The 27,618-nt window shown below is 30.2% G+C and overlaps 1 protein-coding gene across 5 annotated transcripts; it reads left to right on the top strand.

Annotated features, from left to right (window-relative positions):
- Window positions 1-217: 217 nt before the first annotated feature.
- Window positions 218-26,993, top strand: papi. 5 transcript variants are annotated; one of them, XM_065500871.1, is made up of 7 exons: window positions 12,570-12,588; window positions 13,266-13,400; window positions 23,654-24,012; window positions 24,095-24,919; window positions 25,116-25,222; window positions 25,304-25,432; window positions 25,772-26,993. In XM_065500871.1, exons 3-7 carry the CDS (start codon window positions 23,696-23,698, stop codon window positions 26,143-26,145), a joined length of 1,752 nt encoding a protein of 583 aa, XP_065356943.1. In that variant the 5' UTR covers window positions 12,570-12,588; window positions 13,266-13,400; window positions 23,654-23,695; the 3' UTR covers window positions 26,146-26,993. The 5 variants fall into 5 exon arrangements, with proteins under 5 accessions (XP_065356944.1, XP_065356943.1, XP_065356939.1 ...); XM_065500867.1 differs by lacking the exon at window positions 12,570-12,588 and adding an exon at window positions 12,646-12,973; XM_065500869.1 differs by lacking the exon at window positions 12,570-12,588 and adding an exon at window positions 12,697-12,715.
- The last annotated feature ends 625 nt before the right edge of the window (window positions 26,994-27,618 follow it).

Below are 27,618 nucleotides of genomic sequence, written 5' to 3'. Positions count from 1 at the left end.
GATGATAATACAGTGTCCCCAATAAATATTCTTTGGCATTTCTTTATCCAGTTCATTTTCTAAACAAATAGAATAAAATATATGACTTTGACACTTGTTTTGCAAGCCTCTTCTGCACGTTTTTTTTTAATTTTTTGCCCTTCATGCTTTTATTGTCAGATTCTTATTAAGCTTTTTTGCAAATTAACCTTTTTGTTCATACTGTCTGTTATTTCTGTGTGATTGTTAAGTGTTAAATAAATAAATGTGTAATTATAAATAAATAAGAAACTATTCCTAATATAAATAACTACAATTAAGTGTTTTCCTAAAACAAAGTAAAAACTACAGTGTTAAATATTAAATTGAAAAACTCCTAAAAGAAAATTATAGGTAAGTTTTTGTTACTGAAATATGACGGCATAATCTTTATAGTTGTTTTAGCTTCATCTTCAAAGATGGTTGGGGAGAAGGGAGCTAGTAATATCTTGTAGTGTTCTGCTATTTTTATTGTGTGTGAATTCTTTTTGTTAATTTGTTGTTTGTTTTTAAACTTGAAAAAGAAGTTGTAGTGGCAGCTGTTTGTTGGAAAAACAAGATGATTTTTAAAACAAGTTTAAAGTTATTTATACCTTTTTTAACTATGTAGTAAGCCAAATTAAGTTTTTGGTAAGATGAGAAGGGATTATATGTAAATTCATTATACATACATATACTATACTAGTACTATATATAAATGTATCTACAAGCATGTAAAGTATTCTTTATGAATCCTGTTTTTCGTAAAGATGATTATATTTTGCTTGACTGCTGATATTCCTGTAGTTTATTAACTGTAGGGTGAATCTTTTGGTTTTGTTACTTATCTACCTTTACTATGTGCTCTGAATCCGTACAACTTCTTTTGTTATTTTTTGCGAATATAATGGCTTTATCGTTTCTACTACTTGATAACTTTATCACATTTTCTATTTACATTCATATTTTAATTATTAGCTTGATTCATAATTAAATATCTATCAATATTGAAGTGCTCCACATACCATAACGTATGAGTTCATATCTTATCAATTAATTTGCTAATTATTTCCACTAAATTTATTGAGTTGGGAGTGTTTTTCCATTAATATCTAACTTGTATGTACCAATGGGATAATGATATAATTAAAGGTTTTTAACAAAATGTATGATTCCTCCCCCACAAGTCGGAAAAAATTTTAGAGATGTAATACTGATCAAATTAAAAATAAATAAATATAAATTCATATCAAAATTTAAGCATTTATGTTTTACCATATAAATTGAAATTGATTCAACTGTGTTCTGTTATCTATTTGCTTAAATTTTAATTTGAATTTATATAAAAAAACTCAACTAATCGAGTCTCCATCGAAATTTTTTGCACGAATATAGTAGAGAGTTTAGAATCTAAACTCTCTACTATATTCTAAACTTTAGATGTTCTAATACGGTGTTCTTTATTAATTTTAAATACCTTTTTTTTAAATCTTTGATATTTTTTACATTGAAATACCTATATACTTCGAAAATTGACCTTTAACCTTTTGGAAGCAAACAATTTTATTCAAACCATTTTAAGGACAATGTCTTTGCCTTTAAAATGGAATCAAAAATTATGTTGGACTTTGAGTAGTTGCAATGTTGTGGGTAATTATGTGTATATAATTTTAGACAATTTTAACATATTTTTCAATTTTAAAATCGCGATATTTTTGAAATGGAATGGGTTTCCGATGAAAAAGTCATTGATATGAGGAACCCAGTGGAAGTCAGTAGTTAAGCAAAATGAAAATAAACTGTATGTGAATTATACCAACACAATTTATATAAAACCTGTCTGTACGAATAACTCATAAAAAGTGCTTTACGAAATAATCGTTTAAAGTGACTACACTTTAGATTACTTAGATTTACTTAAGAGACAATTGTCTTCAGGATATATTACATAGGATGTATAAAATAACCTAATGACTTCTCTCTGCACTACAAATGACTTAAAATATATAAATTAGAATCAGCCAAGGTCAGACATTAGTGACAATTAATTTCTATAAGATATACTTTGATTACTTGCTTAACTGCTGGGTATTTGGAGTAATTTATTTTTGTAGTTTCCACTATATGTTTATTTCACTATGATTATGTTATTGACATTATTTTGTCATCTTAGGCTTCATTTTTACAAAAATTGTCTGACCCATAATGTATATTTATGGACTGGCCCTTTTAGTGATTCAATAATTTTTTTTGATATCCCTTAATATCACAAGGACGATGTATTGAACCAATTAAAGATCTAATCGTTATTAAAATATTTTGACATTCCCTTATCTGATAACATAGTTAACATCTTGGTCTTTATCTTTGGAAAATTGTTTGCAAGCAGTATGGTTTTTTCAGATATAAGAGGTTTTTTTTATCGTGGGGCGATAACAACCAAGGCCAGCCTCATTTGCCCTGCGGCTAACAGAACTAAGTTTCGATTTCAGAATCATCTCTGCCGTAGATTAATTTTTGGGAATTTTTAAAGTCTCTTGCCATAAAACTGCTTTTTCATTTGCAAAAATGTACCATTTTCATGATAAAAATTGAACAAAAATATAGTCTTTTAAAAGTTGTTCAATGAATAGTATATTTTTGAATTAGATTTGATTACAAAACAAAAATAATATCTTTTTTAATAAAAAAGCTATATTTTTACCTTGTTACAGTTTCAACCCAATAAGCATTTTTACTGGAATTCAAGTTGAATGCAAGTGTAATTCAAGCCTTTAATTATAGTCAAGCAATTGAATTACAGTTGTATTACACTTTATTTCAACAGCATTCTCCAGTAAAAAGGAAACATAAATTCAAGCCATATGTTCTTTGTTTGAAAAATATTTAATTTTTCAAATATTTTTCAAGTTTAAAACATAATTACATTTGCATTCAAGTCAAATTCCAACAAAATGTTCAAGTGCTTGAATTTGATGGGGCTTTGGTGCTTACTGGGAAATAATAAATTAACATAAAACAAGTAAGAGTGCTATATTCGGCTGTGCCGAATCTTATATACCCTTCACCAAATTATACTTCAAAATTTTAAATATTTTTAGGTAAACAAAATTTAATTTTTTTTCCAGTTTTTTTTGAATTTTTTAGAAAAAAAAATTTTTCGATTGTTATTTTAATTTTTTTTTTTAAATTTAAAATTTTTTTTTTTTAAATTTTAAAATTTTTTTTTTTAAATTTTAAAAAATTTTTTTTTTCTAAATTTTAAAATTTTTTTTTTTTTTTTAAAAAAAATTCGGGTTCAAAATTTTTTTCCCGATTTTGACCCATTGTAGGTCCAACTTACTATGGTCTTATATACGTCGTTGCAAATGTCTTTGAAATATCTATCATTAGATATCCATATTGTCTATATTAATGTCTTAGTAATCCAGATATAGGTAAAAAAATAGGTCAAAAATCGAGGTTGTCTTGGTTTTTTCCTCATATCTCAGCCATTTGTGGACCGATTTTGCTGATTTTAAATAGCAAAATTCTCGAAAGCATGTCTGACAGAATTATTGAAGATTTGGATCCCGAAGATATCTGGGGTCTTCAGAAAACTGATTTCAACAGACAGACAGACAGACGGACAGACAGACAGACGGACATGGCTTAATCGACTCCGCTATCTATAAGGATCCAGAATATATATACTTTATAGGGTCGGAAATGAAAAATGTAGAAATTACAAACGGAATGACAAACTTATATATACCCTTCTCACGAACGTGAAGGGTATAATTATAAAGGCCAGAAAAGGTTAACATTTTCTGAAACCAGATAATGTAACTAAGTTAAATAGATGAAATAAATATTTACAATAGACCTTGACAATTAAGATTGTTGATGAAGCCCTTGGCAGAGTAGAAAATGCATTCCAATTTGCCAATTGTCTAAAATTTTAATATTCAGTGATATTCTTTGAATTATTACAAATAAATTGTAATAAAATGAAATTAAGCCTAATGAAAAAATTTACTTTCAAATTATATAAAATAAAAAGTTCGACTAATTACCAAAAAACAAAATCTATAAATGAAAATATTAATATAAAAATTATTAAATAAGAATTTTATCAAGAAGATAAAAACCCAGACGAAACACATAAAACAATTTGTATAAATAGAACTTTGATCACTTCGAACAGACTTTAAAAATCCCTTTTATATTTAATATCATAAAAAGATTTTTACTTCTTATGGAAAAGATTTAAAAAATTAAATGTTTGCTTTTCATTATTGAAAATGTGTAAAATAACTTAAACTAGAAGAAATTGTTTTAGATATATGTATATGTAAACAATCTATGCGAATTCGACTATATATGAACATTTCCCAAGCTCTTATAATATTTAGGGGAAAATTAAATTGCTATATATAAAAATTAACCAGACTTTAAACAAATAGTTTTATGTTTAAATATTTTTTATTAAAAATATTAAAATTTTCTAAAATTGTACCTTTACATAATAACATTTTTCATTTTTAAAATAAACTCAATTTTTGTTTTTAGAAAAATAAAACATTAACATAATTTATATTAATATTTTTTTAAGTTCTTAAAAAAGAACGAAAATATTTTTAGTTTTTAATCTAGAATATGTTGCTCGGTCACACAGATACTATTTGTTTTTTGTTGATTTTGTGCCAAAAACAAAAAAGCAATTTTCAACTTTGATTTTCACAAAAAAAAAAAAATAAACATACATACATGTGTATCAAAAAATTATATATTTTCAATAGTACAAACAACACAAAATAAATTATTTGATTCACAAAAACACCATCGCCAACTCAAACAATGCGAAAATGTGAAAATACCAAAGAAAATTTGTGTTTTTAACTAAATGAAAGTTGTTTTATTTTGCACATTTTCAATAATGATTATTTGCAGTAAAATTTCTTTTTCTCTGGTAATTGATGAAAGTAAAATTCATTCAAAATCAACTACAAACTTAAAAAAAATAAAATGTTATTATCTTTAAATTAACATAAAACATGTACATTTGTATGTATGGTTGTATGTATTTATATTTTCTAAAAGCTAATTGTTGTAGCATTTAAAAATCAACCAACCTACTAGTCTACATTCAAATGAAATAGAAAATCATTGAACATGCTAAACAGAATGTATGTGAGCTACAGATACTTATCAAAGCACTTAAAAGCAATAACCCAACCAGTAACAGTTAAGCCAACGAGATTTTAATTGTTTGGCTTTTTTTAAGCTGAGAATTTTTAAATAATTTGTATAAGATATACAAAAAACACAAAAAAAAAATAACGATAAAAAATGAAGGAGACAACAATGTATGAATTCGTTATTAAGACTTCTCTAAATATAGTTAAATGACATAATAAACATAACAAACTGCAAACTAATAAAAAAAATAGCAGTCAATTAAAAGTGTATGAAGTCTACTTTACAAACATATGTTTATACGAGTAGTATATATAAGCCGCAAAATATTCAGTCATATGTGTTATTTATTAATTTTTTGAGCGAGTAAATTAATGATATGTAAACAAATTAAAGAAATGTGTATATGAGCATATGTATTTCCCATTAAAAGATTATTTAGAATTATTTTTGCATACATTTTAAATAATGGATTCGAGTTTGTTTATAGACTCAGCAACAATGTTTTTCATTCTCAATACTCTTAGAAAATTTAAAGGTTCAACAAATTAAACGATCGTACCGTCAGGGAACACCAATCAAGGAATACTTTCGCAGAATTTTATGTTTCTGGTTCATCTTATTTATTCCCTTTGGTGCTTTAAATAGATCGACAAATACCGGCTCTGAAATTTCGTGATACACTTTCAAGGGGTAAAATACATTTTTTTATTAATTAATGCTCGAGCTAGAAAGCGTTAAAAATTTTACTAGTATGGTCATTAGCACTATAAGCTAATTTTGGCCCTAGCACCACGCGATGACAAATGTTGTGTTATTTACTATAACATTTTTTTCGGGTCATCTATATATATAAAAATGAAATGGTCCATGTATGTAATGGCATCACGTGAGAACGACTGGAGAGATTTGGCTGATTTTTTTTTATTCGATTAGAAATTTTCAGGAGTCCAGTCAACTAATAAAAAAGCTCCCTAAAATATGCAGTACAAATTTTGATATTTTATTTGCAAATAAATATGAACAGGCATGTGTATGTGGGTTGGAGAAACTTGAAGAACTAATATTAGTAAATGCTACCGAGCGAAGCCAGGGCGGGCGGTCAACTAGTTTTGGAATAAAAACATCCACAAAATCGATTTTTTAAAGTCATAATTTTCTCAAATTTTTATTACTTTTTTTTATTTTTTTATAGTAAAAAAGCGGATTTTTCCCCGTTACCCCAAATTTTAAATATAGATTCGAGCCAGGTTGATATATTGATAAAAAACAACTATTTTAGCTTTTTGGATAAAAAAAAAATAAAAAAAATTATGTCCAAACTTTACTGCGTTTTGTGGGTAAACTTTTTTTTTACCTATTTTTTACCTATATCTGGATTACTAAGTCATTAATATTGACCTTTGCACGACGTATTGTAGGTAAGTTTGACCTAGAATGAGCCAAAATCGGAAAAAAAGTTTTTAACCCGAGTTTTTATTTTCACAAAATAAAAAACAAAAGAATTTTTTTTAAAATTCGAAAATTTTTTTTCCAAAAAAATTAAAAAAAACTACTTTTGAAAAAAAATATTTTGGTGAAGGGTATATAAGATTCGACACAGCCGAATATAGCTCTCTTACTTGTTTTAACTAACATTCAATCGTCTATTGGACTATGCTAGGGCCATATTGATGTCAAAAAGTTATAGCCCAAATTGTCATATACATTAAATTTCTTTCGTTGAAAGCTGTATTTGTAAGTTAAAAGTAGTGAAATATATTTGTTAAAAAAATAAATTCACACTAAAAAAAATTAAAACAACATCACTTAAGTCGGGTTTAGCAACATTTCCTATCACTTCCAAAATTTCACCGTTATTAAATTTTTTGATTCTGAGTCAAATAACGAAATTTTTTTTTGTTTTTTTTGGCTTTAATGTTCGAAATATTATGAAACTTAATAGTCCCACCCACCCAAAAGTAGGCGTGACCGAGAATAAATTTTTCGTTATTTTACTCAGAATCAATAACTCTAATAACGGTGAACTTTTGGGCGTTATTTGAATTTTTTTTTTGCTAAAATCGACATAAGACATTTATTATTATATATCTCATAAAAAAAAACTAAAAAAATGCTTTAAATTAAAGTAACATAATAATTTTTCTGTATGTAGACTTTCTTGGGCTACTGTATATATTAACAGAAGTATTTTGAAATTAAATTCAAATTTGAGACTAAATTTCAAATAGTTTTATTACCACCAACTTATTTCATGGAAGTAACCACTAAATATTTACTAGTCACAACCATTACAGGTCAAATAGAGGTCATTAAATATGAAATTGCATATTAGTGGTCTAAATGCTTGAAGAAAAATACTGTTCAACGCGATCAGTTGTGCATCAGCTCTAACATCGACCATTTTGCCTCAAACAATTTCAATCAGCATTATCGTGGTTGGCGTAAACGTTATACGTCTCAACAGTTTCGTAATAGATTAAAGAAACAGTTTGCATTTTATCTTAAATCTAGTACGAAACTGCCGTAGGCGTATAACGTTTACGCCAACCACGATAAGGGTTCAGAAGAAGTCGATGTTAATCATGTAAAAATATCTGTATAGAAATTTTGGTACATCTTAGGAATGTATTTTTCCTCGTTTATAACTATAAAATTAAAGTTACCATATAATCAAAAAATTTGAAGAAAAAATTAAAAATCGTTTCCGCTTTTTTTTTTGTTAACCATGTAAAAATATCTGTATAGACATTTTTTTACTTTATAGGAATGTATTTTTCCTCATTTATAACAATAAACTTAAAGTTTCCATATAATCAAAAAATTTGAAGACCGATCGGTTTCGTTTTTAAAATAAATAAAAACCGATCTTTTTCGCTCCTTTTAGTTTTTTTTTCGTTTTTGGGTTTGTTTATTAAATATTATAATATAGGAACGATAAGCATTTGATAATATACAAAAATGCTATATTAAAGTTCCTCATATGTTGATAACTCGTAAATGAATTGGTATTATTCTTTATTGGAAGATTTCCAAATATGGATTACAATATTTCTTATTTCCCTCACCAAAGACAGTATGTTACTTCACCTTAAATAAATAATGCAACACAAGGCTAGAAAGAAATTCATCCAATTAAATTTTTACATCAATTTGGCTTCAGTAGAATTAAGATCATTAAATTATGAATATTTTTCTTGTCAACGTTTAATTTTTTTCCAGTACTGCATTTAACATTTTTTTCTTCTTACGGGATTTTAGATCCATTTGGTTGCTTAGATCTCTGTAACTTATTTGGAATATTTCTGTTAAAATTATTTATTATGAATGAGAGATTTTCTTTGTAAATATCTCTATTAAATATTTAATAAGGAAGACTTACGACTACATACTGGTATTATATTAAAGTGTAATTTTAATGCTTGATCAATTTACAGTACACTATAATGCAAAAAGTAAATTAAAAATATTATAAATAAATGTAAGTATTCCTTTAAATTCTCTGTGTCATAAAAATATCTTTAAATATTCAGTCTATAAATTCACAAATTATGGTGTTTACATTAAAAAGTAAATATCTATACTACACTCTTTCCAAGATCATAAACGAAAATCTTGAACTTTGTTTTATTTATGTAGGTTCATATGTATATAAATTTCCATTTGATGTTAGTATTGTTTAAAACAACTTTTCCAATCTACTTTTTCTTTACGACTTTACATAAATACCGTAAAAGAAATTTTCTTTTTTATTTAAATCCAACGAACTTAAATTCAAATCATGTGGTTGAATTTGTCAATCTATCATCTACCCAATAATACGTTCTCTTTTTTTTTTTTGTTTTTCAGAAATAAAACAAAAATATATATAAAATAAAATAAAAAAAAAATAAATACTAGCCGGTTTTCTTTTTCTGTATATTAAAATTTTAATACCTTGAACAAATACTATGTGCATACTAACTGACTAACTTGTTTGTTAAAAACACAAAAAAAAAAATAAAATAAAGAAAATAATTTTCGAAAAATTCTCAGAGCACAAACATAACGAGAGAATAGGGTGTGCGGAAAAGTGTTTTTAGAAAAAACGCCAAACTGATTTTTCAAAATGAAAGAAAATCATGTGAGAGTGCTATATTCGGCTATGCCGAATTCTACACTTACAATTCAACAAGTGTTGTATAATGGGTATCGAGTATCCAGTATTTGCATAATTTGTTGGATACTCGATAATATCTGAATCACAATACTGTCTAAAACATAGAATAAGAGAGACAAAAAACATAAGTCTGTTGAAAACTCTCAGTTCAATTAATTCTCTCTTTAAGGTTATCCCACGATGATTTTAGTTCCCAGTCGACCTATATCTTCATATAGGAAGCTGGAACGTTAAATCATGAATAAAAAAATAGGTTGTGAAAAACAAAAATCGATTGCAAACTTCGAGAAACTTCAAGTAACGCGGTACAAAAAACGCGGTGAAAAAAAGATTGAGGGTACATTGATTTTGTCATTCCGTTAGTAACACATCAAAATATTTGTCGCCATCCGTATGTCCATCCGTATGTCTGTTGAAAACACGATTAGGCACAAATACGCTCTGTTGATAAGGTTTGTTTCGGCCCACATATCGATTAACTATTAGCGCTATTTCTCCTTAAACTGTCCGAATAGAATAAAACAAAATTATGTACGAATTAAGTAATTAGAGTTCCATTTGACTGTTTCAAACTTTCAATATTCCCGCAAACATTGCTGTAATTTAGTACATTACATTAGCCTTTAGTACATTACAATTGCACGAATAAATTTTTTAAACCAGTTATCCATTTTGCAGATTTTTATTAGTAAAATTCTGTCCAATATATCACATATTTTTGGCATTTCATCTAATTAAAATAATGTAAAGAAAAAGTCTGATCCATTAACTGAAATTGATTGATTGCTCATTCAGTTCATCTAAATCCAATTACAGAAATCGGGCCACTTCCGTTGGTTGCGTCCAAAAGGCAATTGGAACTAGGTTGGTTTGACTTGCCGCGCAGTTGAAGAGTCTGTCGTGTTATGGGTGCATTCACCAAAAACTGGACATGTATTGTGTGGTGAAGTTAATCGTTTACCTTAATCACATACTCTCAAAAATCTCTTCTGAGATGCCTCGAAGGGGTAAGAATCGAACCATGATCTCTTCCGATATGCGTCCAAGGGGTTATAAATCAATTAGATATCGCTTTAAATGTTATCTATTTGAAATAGTTTTGTCAAAATAACATTACTATAGATAACTCCATCTTGTGGAACTCCATGTTTCTACCTATTGAGTTTGGAATTTGTATTCTTAAACTCCGCAAACAACTGGCGACCATACATGGTGTTGACCTCTCATCTCTCGTTATCGTAGGATATTTCGGAATATACATTAACGAAAACTTCAAACTCTTCCTGAGTCTTAAATATCAATTTAGGTTGAACAGAAATACTTGAATGTGTCAGTCGACCTGCCAATGTGGGTAAAAGTTTACTTTATTTATACAAAAAGAAGGTGTAATTAATTTGACCTAGCCGGGCTTTCTTAAGTGATGAATGTATTTCCCAAATGTGTCCAATTACGACATACTAAGGGGCTAAATTCTGACTCTGAAGTATTTGAACGCTTGCTTAAACAAATGATGAAATGAGTTTTGATTTTGAATACCACACAGAAAAAAGTTTCAACATATATATTATGATTCGAATTCATTGATTTCAATTCATAACATTTATAAATAATTTCTTAAATAGTATGATTTTTTTAATATTTTATGTTATGAAATAAAATCTAGAAGGCTTGAAAAATATAATTTCAATTTCATTTTTATTTTTATGTTGTTCAAAAATGTTTGAAATTTTTCATGGAAAATTTTTAGTTTTTTTATGATTTTCAGCTACAAAATGATATAAAAAGCGCGAAAATGATTAAATTGATTTAAGAGGATGAAATGCTTTTATATTTATGAATGTTTTATTATGTTTAATGATAATTTTTAAGTTTCAGATATTCTCCTTTTTATCTTAAAATATTGGCCAATATATGGCTATTATGCAAATATTCTTGCACTAATTCATTATATAATACAATTATAATGCAATTTATTAAAAAAATTAAGTAAAAAAAGCAAAAATTTCCGTCATGTAAAATTTTAAAATATTTATGAACATGTTCTTATTTTGAATGAAATAAGTTTGGGAAAAAAAGTCAAGTTCGATTAATAATATTTATTACAAAATTCATTCCAATTATGATTTTTTTTCTGTGCAGTTGTGTTTCAGTTCGAAAGAATTAATTCTTAATTCTGAATTCCATTTTCAAAATCAAAATAAATTTTCTCTTAAACATTCCGTTTTACCAAATCACCATGTACAGATATATTGTTCAACAACACGTGATAAAATTGTTTTATAAATTATGGGTGTTCTGTTCAGTCAAAGTTCCGCGCCCTTTTAATCAAAAAAACATCTTGAAGAATGCAATATTGTTGAATTTGCGACGATACCAATACACATGAGATCCAAGATCGTCCAATGCATTCCGAAAAGTCACTTAGTGTGGGCTGGCGTCTTCATCGGTCATTATTTCTTTGAGAACAACATTGGCCAGGCAATCACCGTTAACTGTGAGCGATATAGATCGATTATTACCAACTTCTTTAGGCCTGAATTGGATGATATTTAAACCAACGATATGTGGTTTCAACAGGACAACGCATGTGGCATGCCATACCACATTAGACATTCTGCACGAGCGATTTGGGGGCATGGTCTTATCACGTGGAGGTGATGTGAACTGGCAACAGAGATCATGCGATTTGACCCCGTTACACTTCTTGTTGTCGGGTTTTATTAAGACGCAGGTCTATGCGAATTACTCATAAACCTCAAAACCTACACCTCAAAGTCTACATAACCCATGCCATGGATCAAATTCAATTGATTTATGCGCCAGACTCATGGAAAACTAGACATTTTGGATGCGCGCCATCCTGTGAAGCCTCGGCGGACATTTGCTCGAAGCCTTTCAAACGATTAAAAAATGTCGTTGATATCTCACACACACTTTGTTCTATTTCAATTTAAAGATAGGAAGCGGCTAAAGAAAGATCCCTTAGGAACAGATATCGAATTAAAAAACTTGGAAATTAAAAATAAAGTCGCTAAAATATTTAAAAATTCCCGCATATGAAAACCCTAACATGCAACAGACACACTTGTTAGTTTGGTTTAGAGAACAGCAAAGACAGTTTAGTTAATATTTAATTGTAGACTCGAAAACAATACATGGCAAAATAAACGGGAAAAATTATACATAATTAAAAATTCAATCAATTGAAACCAAATTTTATTAAAATTTATGTGATTGATGATATAAACAAAATTGTATGAAAATAATTACTCAAAGAATCCCAAAAAAAAAAGAAAAAAATTTGAACAAAAAAAAAATATTGAAAGTGTATTTTTATTCTAGTATTCGAAAATTTTAGCTCCTCTCTACTAAGGAGTATACGTAATCAAAAGTTTTATTTGTCATTGATCGTACAGAAACAGTTTTACTTTTTATATAATTTTCTTTAAAAAGCTATAACGCGTTTCGGGAAAATCCGCAAAGAAACCAAAATACAAATAAATTAAGTAAATCACTTTTGAGTGATTTAATTCTAAATTATTTACGAAATTGTTTAATTGTGTGGTGGTGTGTTTTTTTTTCCACAAAAAAGGCATTTTTTTTATTATTTCATTATCAAGGTCGGCTTATAAACCCCAAGTAATTTTATTTATTTATCGTTATTTTATTTATTTTTTTCGCTTTACGTGTGCGTTTAATCGTATTTAGTACCATATGTAATTCTTCAATGTTGATTAGCTGTTTTTCCTTTCAAGTTGTGTTAGAAAATTTGTGTATTTTGTTCGTTTATTAATGTTTCCGCGTCATGCTTAAATGGTTTTTTTTCTATTGTTGAAACCAAACAGTCTACTGCTATTTTTAATTTACATAAAAAACATGCCTTTTTTGTTTTCTTCTTTTTTTTTGTGCAATTTTCTTATTTGCAAAACAGTGCCTGGTGTTGTGGTTTAAATGAAAAGTGAAAAATTAATGCACTAAATTAACGCGAAATGTGTGCACGCACTTTGAAAATATAACAATTAACAAAAAACGCTCTGAAAATTTTGGATTAGTTAAATATTTATTGGTAAGAGACTTAATTAAATTAATGACATTTAAGATTTGTATTCTAGATAATATATCGCTCGTTTGCTGCAACAACGTCATAATTCAAAAAAAGTCGTTTCGAGAAAAACGATTTTGAATGTTTTATGACATTTTACTATTTCTTAAATAAATTTTCAACAAATCATGCGATTTCTGAAATAAAATCTGATTTAAATAGTATATACTAATATCTTTCTAATCTTTATTTAACCCAGATTTTTACTTGTCAAATATACGAGAAAACATGAATTTTAATTTTGACGTTTACAACAACAAAAACACTCTCATACAAAAAATAATTCACTTTTTTAAAACTGATAAAACTATATGAAAGACTAAAGAACGGCGCATAATTATTGTATTACTCAGTTCAAAAAACCCGGATTTTGAGTTATGACGTTGTTGCAGCAAATGAGCGATATGTAAATAATAATAAAAAATTGTAAATTACACTAAATTTTACAGTCTATTCGAATTTACGACTTCTCGCGGGAATAAAACTTGTGGAAAACGTATCGGGTCATCTACTTCAACTTGATTTTGACACGAGTTTCATTTAAATATACGCTTGAAGTGGTTTAATTTTCATTATGGAGGAAAATTAAAATAAATATTTGTTATTTATTGATTGTAGTGCAATTGCGTGTATTTGTTGCCCTATTACACTTGTGTGTCTAATCTCTAAGTCTATTCGAATTTACGACTTCTCGCGGGACTAATAAAACTTGTGAGTGAAGTATCGATTCTTCAGCTTGATTTCAACTCAAATTTCATTTTAATATGCGCTTGAAGTGGCCTAGTTTTGTAATTTTTTCATTATGGGAGAATAAATAAATATTTGTTATTTATTGATTGTAATGCAATTGCGTGTATTTATAGGTAGATTCCTATTACACTTGTAATGTGCATTTAGTCAACCCATAAGCTATATTTACCCATAATTAATAATAAGTCCCCATCCATACTATGAAACATTTGCTGCAAAACATTTGAGTTTGTTGATGAAAGTGGAAAGAGGAATGGAAAAGGGTACTCTGTTTCATGCACATGAAGTTTTTGTTGAGTATGACATCCACATTTATTCGTTCTTATTCCTTCTGTACAGAAATGTCAAAAACTGAAAAGCAAAAACTTCACTGTGTTTATATGAATGCAATTTAAAAATGTTTCACAGTGTGAACCGGGACTAAGCATTTATCTCGTCGGATTATACTCATTAGCTAGTCACAGCCAATAAGTTGTAGTTAGCCGACCAACAGCCGAAATGTTTATCGCATCGCATCCATAATCTATATTTACCCATAATTAGTTCTTAGTTCCTAGAGCCGAAGCATTTATCTTGTCGAACCGAAAGCCGAAGAATTTATCTCCTCGGATCGCTTCTATAAGCTATATTTACCCATAAATAGTCATTAGCCGACCGAGAGCCAAAGCATTTATCTCTTCAGATTGCGACTGGCTAACGAAGCTAGTCGCAGCCAATAACTTGTAGTTAGGCGATAGAGAGTCGAAGAATTTATCTCCTCGGATCGCAAAAATAAGCTATATTTACCCCTAATTAGTCGTTAGCCGACCGAGAGCCGAAGCATTTATATCGTGGGATTGTATTAAGTAGCTAGCCCAAACTAATAGAGCAACGAATTCATCTCCTCGGATTGCATCCATTGCATTTAATTTCGCATAATAAGACGTTAGCCGACCAAAAGTTGAAGCGTTTATCTTCTCGAATCCTCTATTAGAAGCTTCGTTTATTAACAATCATATCCCAAAGATACACCAAGCTCTGTGGAATCAGGAAGGATGAATCAGACATTAGTCTCCTAGTATATGCTGGTCCCAAAAACTTTGATAATTCTGTTCAAATGCGGCACAGTGGGATCGACCGAAAAAAGTGGTAATAAATCTGTCTCTTCTAAACAATTGGTCCGATTGCATAGCTGAGATACAGGGTGTCAAATTTTGCCATCTCTAGTTTGCAAAGCTTTGTAGAGCTCGTAACAGATATTAAATGCAATTTTGTTATAAAGCAAATAGGATAATAAATAGTAGCAATCCAGAGTAGTGCAATCCAGACTGAGCTTTCGGCCATCAAAAGAGCGCTGGTTGAGGTACTACAGGTTATTCGGTGAGAATATCCGAATTTATACCGACATTAAACCAGCAATTAAATTTCTCTCTCTGGTGTTTACACGACATTGGTACATGAATAACGAGATGTCCATACATTAATTCTGGCTATCGGGTCACTCTGATGTGCCCTGGTTATATTACCGCGGGTGGACTGACCAAAGCAGGCTCACACTTGCAAGACGACGAGATCAATGATTTTGTGTTTCGCTTTCATGCTGTAAGGCACCTATACAGCGCAAACTTTATGAGTCTATTCAGACCAAATGGTCTACTTTGACTACCTGGTCTATATCGAATATTAAAGGGCCCGTATAAGACTAAAATAGGTCAAAGTGATTAAACTTTCTGTAGAACTTGTCATGATGAAGACGAGGAGGAAACTGTCGAACACCTTCTTCGTCTTTGTCCTGCTTTATCGGAAACTCAGATATAGACAATGGGGTAGTTCTTTGCTGCTTGACCTTGCGGATCTACGAGGGAAGATGGATTCGTGCATCGGGTTGGTTCGACACCGAATCACACACCGACATGCGAATGGCCGGATTTGAGGGGCCGAAACAAGTCTTTTTAGGGTATCCAAAGGGACCAATCAAAGACTCGAGTGAGCTGGTGTAACTGGCAGTCTTTATAACATAACCTTGGAGCAGTCGATTCATTACTCATAAGTCTGGAATGTTCTGGGAAATCGTACATGTACTGTTCATTTTCCATTTTATTAGGCCCGGAGATGCATATGTAGTTTAGGTTCCGTATTTAGCCAACCTTCAAGCAGCACCCATTCCATTTAAATTGTGATATACACAGGATAAACAGCAGTTACCTTAATCGACACGCTTTGTTTCCATAATTAATGAGATTATGGTGCGACAAATACGAAGCTCTCATAGCGGTCTGGCCCGGACATTAACAGAATAGGTGAGACACCTCTCTCTCTCATCTTGACAACATCTGTACTCCTAGTATTTGATACTGTGCCCTATTATAAATAAATTCGAATTGCCATCGACCTCGGAATAGCACAGGCGGTTTTATTTATATGTAGTAAGTGTTTGAAAATTGTCTGCAATATACATTCAAGTGATTATCCTAGGACTATCTTGCGAAATCGTTGCTTATTATCCCAGTATTTTCTGTTGAATATTACAATAGTGTAGTATCTATAATATTGTGAAGATATTTGTTTACAGATCAGTGACATCGGTAGTCAGCATTCCGGAAATTTGTTGTTTATCAAAGTATCGCAACGGTAAGCAGTACCATTAATACATTATAAGCGAGCTTGCCCTATTATCGTCTAAATAGTGTGACAATTATGAAAATAATAAGCCGCAATTGCAAATGAAGAACATTTTGGATAATTTTGCTCTTTTTTTGTACTGTAATGATCCTCAACAGTAGACCAAGCTTCAGCAACATAAAACTTGACCCTGATGTTTTAAAAAGGTGATATACATATACGTTTTTTTCGTTGAGATACTAATTAAACTATGCATAGAAATTTAATATAGTACTCTGTTCTTTAATGTAATAAAATGTCTAACACTTCGGTAAAATATTGATATGTAGTATCATTACTTATTAATGTTATGAAATGACTTAATTTATATAAATACACATGTTTGATATTATAGTTTTAATCAATGAATACTTTGGAAAATATTTGCATATATTTCAAAAGATAATGTGATTAACCGCAAATACACATTCTAAACATTTCAGTGTAAATTTGAGAAAGCTAGACAAAACCACACACAACTATCACATTTCATTTCGATAGTATTAATAACTATAAATATGGTTATTAAAACTTTATAAATAATTTTAAAGCAATTTGCAGTCTACTTAAAACTTGCAAACAATTTGGACTGTAAAATTATTAGTATTAAAAATAAATTATTGAAGTTAAAAACAAATTATCTTAAAGCAAATAATTACAAAAAAAGCACGACAAAATACATACTTAATAATTCATTAACTAAGTTTTTTAAAAGATTAATAATTGATATGTTAAAAGTTTAAAATATTTGATCAGAATTTTTAAAATTTGTTGTAGTTTGATGTAATTTCTTATACCAAAATATTTGAAAATGTTGAAAGTGAAAAGGGGGAAAATCCCTGAATATATGTTTGCGGCAGTTCAGCTTGTCTTAATAAAACTGATGCAAATTTATTAAAAGTTCCGTTTGTTTAATTAAAATTATCCAAGTTTATGTTTTTCTTTAAAAAAAAAAAAAAATTAAATTCATATGTATTGTATAGAGAGAATTCTTGAATATTTGTGTAAGACCTTCAACTTTATCATCATTATACAAACAAATAAATATAAATTTAGTATTTGCTTAGTTAATGAACGAAACTAAATGTATTTTTTAATCTTTTTTTAAAATGTATACATTTTATTTTTACTTTTCCCTCAACACACAAGCCAATAAATACTATTCCACTTAATAATATTGTTCATGACCTTCATCAATTGGAATTTTAACAAAAATAAATCTATATACATATTTTTTTTTGGTAACAAGAATTTTTTAAAGAAAATGAAGTACCACCTAGTCATCTAGAAATTAGTATTTTTATTTTGCTACAAGTTTCAAGTTCAATTTCAATGATAATAAACTAGGAGGGCCTTCTGGGAAATACATACTTCATATTGAATAAAATTATTTATTGATAGGTTTAATAGACATACAATATTTAACTTATCAGTAACACGCAATTCATGGAGGGTTTAAGCTAAAATATTAAAGCAATGTACTTAATTAGATGCAGGTGGGTTTTATTAAAAGTTTTGGGATTTGTTAAGTATAGTTACAAAGTGATATCTATTTGTAATATTCATTAATCACCATAGTAGGTCAATAAGTACGCGACTTTTTGAATTTTCCGCCTCTTAACTGAAAGGGCAACATTATCAAGAGGCATCTGCTAGTTGACTCCCCTCCTCTCAACAAGTTTGACTTGAGGAGAAAACGAAAAAAAGTCAATTTCTCAGTGCTGAACTATTAATCTGAGGGTTGCGGGTTCGATTCCCGCCAGAGACTCTGGGTGTATCTGCAGACAAGCAAAACGCTTCGCAGTTTGTGTTTGTTTGTGTGTTTTAAAAAAAATCGTTTTTGCGGAAAAAACCATTACTTAAACCTAGCCTAAACTTGATAAATACAATGGGAACTCTGCACCATAAATTTCAATGGTAAAAAAGCGGTTTACTGAATTTCGTTGTGGCCGTACAAGCACGGAAAAGGTATCTACACCCGAAACAATTGAAACGATATGCTGTTCGCTAATCAAAGATTGAAAGAGCGAGAGATTGTGGAAGCCATAGGCATCTTACATGGCTCAGTAGTTTAAATTTTGAATGATCACTTGGGTATGAGAAAGCTTTACGCAAGACGTGTGTCGAGTTGCAATCGTGGGACAACTTTTTTTAAATTTTTTTTTTTATTTTTTTGGATTTTGACCCATTGTAGGTCCCCAAAGATATCTGGGGTCTTCAGAAAATTGATTTCAACAGACAGACGGACATTGCTTAATCGACTCCGCTATCTATAAGGATCCAGAATATATATACTTTATATGGTCGGATAATTATATTGTTGAAATTACAAACAGAATGACAAACTTATATATACCCTTCTCACGAAGGTGAAGGGTATAATTACCGCATTTGGCCAAGAAAAATTTCTTTTTCACCAGGACAATGCAACGGTACTCACATGTGCAGTTTCCGTGACAAAAAATCCATGAATTATGCACGAATTGCTCCCTCATCTGTCTTATTCTCCGGATTTAGCTCCGAGTGACTATTTCTTGTTTCCAAACCTGAAGAAATGGCTCGGAATAAAGAAATTTGACTCCAACGATGAAATTATCTCACAAAAAATCTATTTTGATAATCTCGACAAATCTTATTTTTTGGAAGGAGATAAATAAGTTGCAGAAATGTTGGACAAAATGTGTAGAGCTCAAGGATGAGCTCAAAAACTTGTGTTTCATTCGAAAAGTCACGGACTTATTGCTGATGTGCTAAAAAATTTAATACCCACCTTAAAGTATACCGATCGACTTAGAATCACTATAGGTTTTATTTAAAAAGAAATCACAACTACAAATTTTGTGAGGATCGATCAATTCAACATAAAGTTCCATACAGTATGATATCACGTGACCTAATTTCATGACGATCGGTCTATGATTCGTCATAGCCATTCAAGGCCCAATTCTGAAAATCACTTTAACAAGCATAAATCTCATAAAAATGTGGTATCCAAATAAAATTTAAAAGAAAAAAGTTTCATATAGAAAAAGATCGCGTAACTTATTATAATTTCATGATGATCTGTCTATAATTATAGAGCAATTATAATTGTTCTTAGCTTCCATATAAGGCCCACTTCTGAAAGTAACTTTAACGAGAATAAATGTCTTAAATAAAATTCAACAGAAAATTTTGTATAAAAGGAAATCCGTGACCAAATTTCATCGGTCCATAATTTCGGCTCAATTTCGAAAATAACTTTAACTAGCATAAATTTCATAAAAATTTTGGTATCCAAATGTAATTTAACAGAAACAAGTTTCATATAGAAATAAATCACGAGACCTAATTTCATGGCGATCGGTTTAAAAATTAATTTTAGCTCCCATATAAGGCCCACTTCCCAACATCATCTACAAAAAATATTATTGAAATTTAAAAAAAAAAAAAAAAATGTTTTTTCTCATTTACTCAATGTAGAGTATTATATGGTAGGGCTTGATCGACTACATTTACTGGTTTTTGTATAATGTTGTGAAAATTGAAGTTGAAATTGGAGAAAAAATTTCTATGTCGAGTTGACATAAAATCCCTGGATTCACATTTAGTTTTCGAAATATCTCGCAAACTAACTATGTATAAGTATTTTTTTAAACCACATCAGTTTCTCAAAACTTAGCGATTAGACCTCGCAGTTAGACAATTTTCTTAAAGTTATAATAAATTATTTATGATTGCTTACCTTTTATTGCTGTTTCATACAAATATTGTAGTTCGAAGTGATGGCATCATCGCTATATAAAATTTGTATATACATTTTTTATTTCAACTTCTATTCGTCTTATTTTTCTTCGCACAAATACACAAAATTCGATTTCTGTGCATATTAGATGTAATTTGGTTTTTAAAAATCTCTTATTATTTTATACAAAATGTGTTTGTTTGTTTGATTTCTGCAACTTGTTACAAAATATTTAATTATTTTTGGCACTATTTTCAAGTGCAGGCACACAGATGATTTATGATCTTAAAAAGAGAACAAATAAAAAACACGTTTCATTAAATATGAATTAGGCACTGCGTTTTAAAATGAATGACAATTATATGGCGATAATACATATATTATACAATTACAAAGATTTGAATTGAAATTGCTACAGGGAAAAAACTAACTCAATGTGACAAAATAATTTGTTGACAGCTACAAGTATAACTCCTGGGGGTTAGTTTTTTACTTGTTATTTAAACTGGGGTTTTTATACAACCAACACTCAGGGAATACCCCTATATGTGCAGTGCATTGTATTGATGTTAGGAAATAAAGTTATGGGAAGGAGGAAAGAGGGAGTATTGTTTGTTGACGTTAGACTTGAATTGATAAATATTATATTCCGCCGGGAAAACGTTGGCAGGTAGTAGATTTCAACCAATAAAAGAATTTTCCCAAATTTATAGCAAATGGCTGCGATCTGCGTGATAGTCGTGTGCTCCGAATGAAAGTGAGCATATTATCAGTTTTTGTAGTCACAACCTTACACTTTATTAGAGGCAAAATAATTAAAAAATATTTTTTTTTTACATTTATGGACCGATTTGGATGACTCTTTTAACAGAGACAATTCAGATATTTGAGTTATCTGGGGGGGGGTTCTCAAAGTTAATTTTTGAGTATTAATTTTGGGTAATAAATGGAGGTAGTTGAGGGTTTTTGCTTATCTTTCAAACATTAAATGAATGCGTTGACTCGGTTATCTGGAAAACCGAGTTTTCAATTGCTATGTCGAAATACATTCGAGCCATAACATAAAAATAAGTAATGAACTACCGGACAATTTTGATTACTGCGCTCCCAAAGCTTTTTTCAATAAAAAAGTTTCCGTGTTGATCGCGAATAAACAGAATAATATGGGACATTACCATCACGAGAGCCCATTTAAGATCTTCACTGGTGGTTAAAAAATTGGTGAAGGTATTCGGATCTATTAGGGGTGTTTATACAACATTCAACTTGCTACTAGAATGTCGGGCATCTCTTAAAGAGATGGCGAGACATTTCACACTTGAAAATTTACCGATTTGTCGGGGTATTGCAACCATGGCGCGTGCGTATTATTTTTGATAGATTCTATGATTATGCACAGACAAAAACAAAACATTAATAAAAAAATTCGACATACAACGATACAACGCTACGACACCAATTGTGAATTGGGTAAATATAGTTCACAGAGACTATTTGTAGGAGGGCAAGAACATTATTGTAGGATAACAGTTTAAAGTGGCGGCTCTTAATTGTGCTAGGGTAGATCTAGTGTACTCTGTTACATCTGGAGCCATTAATGGATTCGGAGACACCATTTGATGCAACATTTTCTGAGCAGTAGCAATATACATCTGATGGAATGACGTCTTAGATGTCGTTCACTATAATTCAGGACTCTTTTACTTTTGGAGCCATTAATGGGTTCGGAGACAGTCATTTGATGCAACATATTCTGAGTATTTGTAATAGACAATCGGTCGACGTCTGATGGGATGACGTCTTAGAAGTCGTTGCGTAAGTGTTGGATATTAAACCGGATGTGTCGGGGAAGGAGACCCTACATAACAATCTAATGGTTGGAGTGCCTAGTCAACAACACATAATGTTTCCTCTTGAATATGATTCACTACCTCATCTCGACACATCCGGTTGCGATTCGGAGTGCTTTTTTTGGGACGTTTGTAAATCTTGCCATTGTGTGTCGCTGAGGAATGAAGAAAGCGAGCAATTGCCTTGTATTTCCCTGAAATCGTCTCTTTATCGATGCTCTAAGACGTGCAGGGAAGAGCTTTAAGGACTATGTTTATATTTCTGACCTTTTGGTTGCGTGCGATGAGAAGCGAAGGAGATGTGGAAGATTACCCCTAAGATTTTTGGGTGTTGACCCGTGGGAATAATACGATCTTCGTCTCCGATTTTGACCGCCGTCCTTACATCCTTGGTCCAAGAGGTGAAAAGGTACACCGAGGATTTTGGAGCAGATAACCTTAAATTACGTTCCTGAAAAAAGTTAGATATTGTGGCCAAATATTGAGATATTTGTCACTTATGTCGTCAATGTTGAGAAGATGCATCTGGGGTGCAGGATGCTTTGCAATGTATAGGTTGTAGAGCATGTGTGAAAGAACTCCTTTCAGTCATAACGAGGAAGAGGAGACGGTTGAACACCATCTCTGTCGCTGTCCGGCCCTATCTGATATGAGATTCGAGATATTAGGCTGCCTCATTTTGCACGACCTGATAAACCTTTTAAGGATGGACATCAGAAGAATAAATGCATACGTTCGTGTGACTAAATGGTTGGGTTAATGATCCATAATTATAATGGACCTAAGGGTGTCATGACTTCATAATCTATCCTATATGAATTTCAGTAAAGAGAACAACTGAATTAGTATTCCTTAGTATTATTATTCCTTAGACTTAGTATTCCTTCCCTAGCAATAGAAATAAAAATGCAACAAATTTGCACAACAAATATTTCAAATAACATCACTGTGTGAAGCTTACTAATTTAGCAACGTATTATTTGTTTTCCAATCACTTGAATTCTAAAACATTTCACAGTGTGTAGAGAAATGATGCCATTGAATTTCGTCACCATCACGTGCTTCGACTTATAATATTGTACCTATAGTGATTGTTTAATTTAAATTTATTCTTTATAAAAGTTATGACATAAATGACTGAATGAATACTATTTATTGTAGAATGAACATACATGCACTTTATATATTATTTGCTAGTTAAACTTATTTGATTTTGTTTTAATATTTTTTTCTTTAATTTCATCTATTTTCAGACTATTACCTAAGCGTGAAAATAAAAATCAAAATCTTTCAAAATGTTTCGCAGCACAGCTCTCTCACAAACACCCACATATAAGCTAATATTGGGCTTTGGATTATGTACCCTTGGCGGAGCAATGTTATATGCCTACTTTAAGACTCGTGATGACGATGAAGAGCAACAGCAGCAAAATGACAAACCAGCAGCAAAAGTTAAACAGGTTGGCTCACCACAAAAGCAAGTGAAACAGGCACCAAAAGAAGTTAAAATTGAATTGAAAATAGGAAATGAACATGTTCCTTTGTTGGCGGGCAGACAGGGTGCTAATCTGAAGTCTATAGAAGATAAAACGTTAACTAAAATACATTTTCGGTAGGTTATATAAATAGAAATAAATTTAATATTTACTTTATTTCTATAGACAAATTATTAAAATTTTAATTTATTTTTTCAGAGATAAAGATGATTCAAATAAAATTTGTGAAATAACCGGTTATCCCGACAATGTTAAAGAAGCACGTTCATTGCTTCTAAAAGAAATTGAACGAGCGCCCATTGTTAAAGAAGAAATATATGTGCCCCAGAGTGTGTGCGGCAAGATAATGGGTCGCTGTGGTGAGGCAATGCAAGAAATCTGTCGCATTTCCTTGGCAAAAGTTTCCATCGATTCTGGAGTACGTAGTGCCAATACCAGACGTATCACTATCACCGGCAATCGCCAACAAGTTAATATTGCTCGTAAACTCATAGAGGATAAAATCGAAGAAGATGAGATGCTCAGAAAAGCCGTCGAAGAGACGGAACAAAAACGTGAGCCGCGTCGCTCGCCTACAAACAGTGTTAACTCTAGTATGTATTCATCGCAAACATCACTTAGCTCACATTTGCCACCACGTGAGAAACTTTTGGCTGCCAAGAACGATGAAAAACCCATGGAAGTTTATGTTTCTGCCATTGCATCACCAGCTAAATTTTGGGTTCAATTGATTGGTCCTCAAACTAAGAAACTAGATGATTTGGTGGCAAATATGACAGACTATTATAGTGTGGCGGATAATCGCGCCATGCACCAGATACACGAACCCTATTTGGGTCAAATAGTTGCAACTGTTTTTAAACATGACAATAAATGGTATAGAGCTGAAGTTGTGGGCATTTTACCCAATCAATACAATCCAAAAGAAGTTGTATTGGATTTATACTTTGTCGACTATGGTGATAGTGAATATGTGCTACCTCATGAAATTTTTGAATTACGTACCGATTTTCTAACTTTAAGGTGAGTTGTGTAACATTTTAAACAAAACTAAAACTAACCATCCACTGACAGTATTATTGGGCGAGTTTTGATGTTGTTCAACAAATTGACTTCAGATACTTTCACATGGACATTGTTACATTCCTTCACAAAGGGATCCAGAATATACTTTATAGCTTCGCAAATATAAATATTTCGTTTACTTTAAATTTTACAGATTCCAAGCGGTTGAATGTTTTTTGGCTAATGTTAAATCTACATTACAAAATGATGCTGACACTTGGGATCAACAATCGATTGAAGCATTTGAAGAATATACTCAAGGTACATACAAATAAATATTGAACATTAACAAAATTCCTTTTGAAGCGTTGATTAATAAAATGTCTAATTAAACTTTTATAGTGGCCCGTTGGAAGAAATTAATTGCGCGTGTTGTTACCTACAAAGATCGCGTCAAAGCTGCTACGGGTAATGCTGCAGCCCGTGAAGGTTCTCCCATACCGGGTGTGGAAATTTATGAAATACAAGAAGGTAATTGAGTGTAAAATTAAAGTATAAATATAAATTTAATCATGTCAGTCCGCCAAAATGAAAAATTACAAATCAGAGACATCTTTCAGAAATTTTTGAAATGCAAATGGAAATTTCTGAAATACAATTGAAAAATTCTGAAATAAAATTGAAAATTTCTGAAATAAAATTAGAAAATATTGAAATATAAATGGAAATTTCTGAAATATAAATGGAAAATTCTAAAATATAATTGGAAATTTCTGAACTTCAATTGGAATTTTCTGAAATATAATTAGAAATTTCAGAAATACAATAATAAGAACATTTTTATTAAAATCATAAAAAAAATATTTCTAGGCGTTGAAGTTAATTTGGGACATATGATGATAACTCATGGTTATGCTTCTCCCGCAAGTGATGATTATCCCCGTGTTAGATCCCCACAACCACCACAAAGTCGTAGTAATTCGAACGATGCTTTAACATCTTCAACTTCATCGACGACACAACCACTTAAACCTCAATCACCAACACCTTTATCCCCGGTGACGCCAACCTCTTGCAAGCTAGACAAGCATACAGAAGCAGAAAATGCACTAATTGAAGAGCAATTACAGCACTTGAACAAAAATAATAATTTGTACTTAAACGGCAATGGTCACGTTAACAATGCTTCCATACAAATAACGCCGGTTGAATTGATTAACCAGCATCCCTACAAATATCTCTAAATGGCAATCATCAACGATAAGTTTTATTATTTATTTATTTGTGCTTTTGTTTAGATTGTAAAGTATTTTTTGTACTTTTAAATGTAAATAGTCCTCTTATTTAATTTTTATATATACTATATAATTTATATTACAATATATGTATTTGTTTTTAATTTTATAGATTCCTATAAATATAGGTACATACATAAATATGTAATAATATTTTAATCTGTAGGTTTTTGCTTTTAAACCATTTTCAAAACTCTTAAATAATAGTTCATTTTAAGTTTAAAATTTTTCTTAGTTATTGACAACAAAAAAAATGTAAAATTTTAATGAAATATTTTTTTAATTTAATATGAAAATGGTATAAATTGATTTGAAGCAGTTTTATGCCATATATGTTTTTTAATGTTTTTTTTTTATATATATAAATTATATTTTACTTTTGGGGTTTATATATACATGAATACATATAATTAACAAATTTAATTTTATATTTGATTGACTTACTGTACTACATACACTATATTAGTTTTGTGATGTTCTATTATTATTATTTTGTTTGTAAATAATTTATTAAGTTGTTTTTTTTTTTAAAAAAATTGCCATTTATGTATGTTCTTATTATTGATATATACTTACATATATAAACATTAAAGATGCTTTCAAACGATATTACTACTCTGCAGTATCGTATGAAAACAACTTATTGTAATACACAAAAAATATCGATACTCACAATGCATATCGGTTACAATAACATGAAATACAAAATATGAAAACATTTCAGTTTTATCATGTATATACAAGCAGAAAGTCAATTATTGCTTTCTAAAAAAATAAAGTTTTTAAAACTAAAGAAATTATCTTTTATTTGAATCAATGTCAAGTTGTAGATGTCTAAGCATCCTGTAAAATCTGTTCCCTTAAAAAAATTTTTTGGTCATGATGAAGAACAAGATTAATGGAGTCCAAAATGTAAAGTGGGTACCTAAAATGATCTGAAATATGCTCTAAAATTAAAATAACTAATTTTTATTTTAGAAGTTAATATCATAGAGCGGAACGGAAACTCTCCTGTCAAATACCTAACTCAGTTGTCGGAAACCTAAGTGGTGAGAATGTATTAGTAGAAAAACTATGTGAAAACAAAAACAACACTCGTAGGTGTGATTACTTTGAGTAATTTTTTTGTTTGAATTTTTTCTAGTTTCCGCTCTATGTTTAATAGTACATTTAAAAAGTGTCTATTTCGGAATATTAGGTTCGATTTCAGGTTTATTTCTCATGGTTTCGTTCGGACTCTACTAATAAATTTAAATTTTTTAGTTCAGCCAGTTCCGAACTGAAATGGATCAATGTTGGATCGTCATGCTGCTCTTTGAGCCCGACGCTCGTTTATAGGTCCTGAATCGTTCTTTGGCTTTCACCAATTTATTTTAGGTAATGTTGAGAATGAAGGTTTTTTGAACGTCATGCCGAAATCTG

The sequence above is a fragment of the Calliphora vicina genome, chromosome 2 (genome assembly GCF_958450345.1).
Source record: "Calliphora vicina chromosome 2, idCalVici1.1, whole genome shotgun sequence".
Taxonomy (NCBI): domain Eukaryota; kingdom Metazoa; phylum Arthropoda; class Insecta; order Diptera; family Calliphoridae; genus Calliphora; species Calliphora vicina.
The sequence above is the reverse complement of the archived record's forward strand: the minus strand, read 5'-3'. Positions and strand labels throughout refer to the sequence as shown.

Excerpts from the sequence above, each read along its gene's own strand:
- papi (XM_065500872.1), top strand. The coding sequence starts at position 23,696 with ATGTTTCGCAGCACAGCTCTCTCACAAACACCCACATATAAGCTAATA. Across the intron at positions 24,013-24,094 it reads TTAACTAAAATACATTTTCG|AGATAAAGATGATTCAAATA; the intron begins GTAGGTTATATA and ends TTATTTTTTCAG. Across the intron at positions 24,920-25,115 it reads ACCGATTTTCTAACTTTAAG|ATTCCAAGCGGTTGAATGTT; the intron begins GTGAGTTGTGTA and ends TAAATTTTACAG.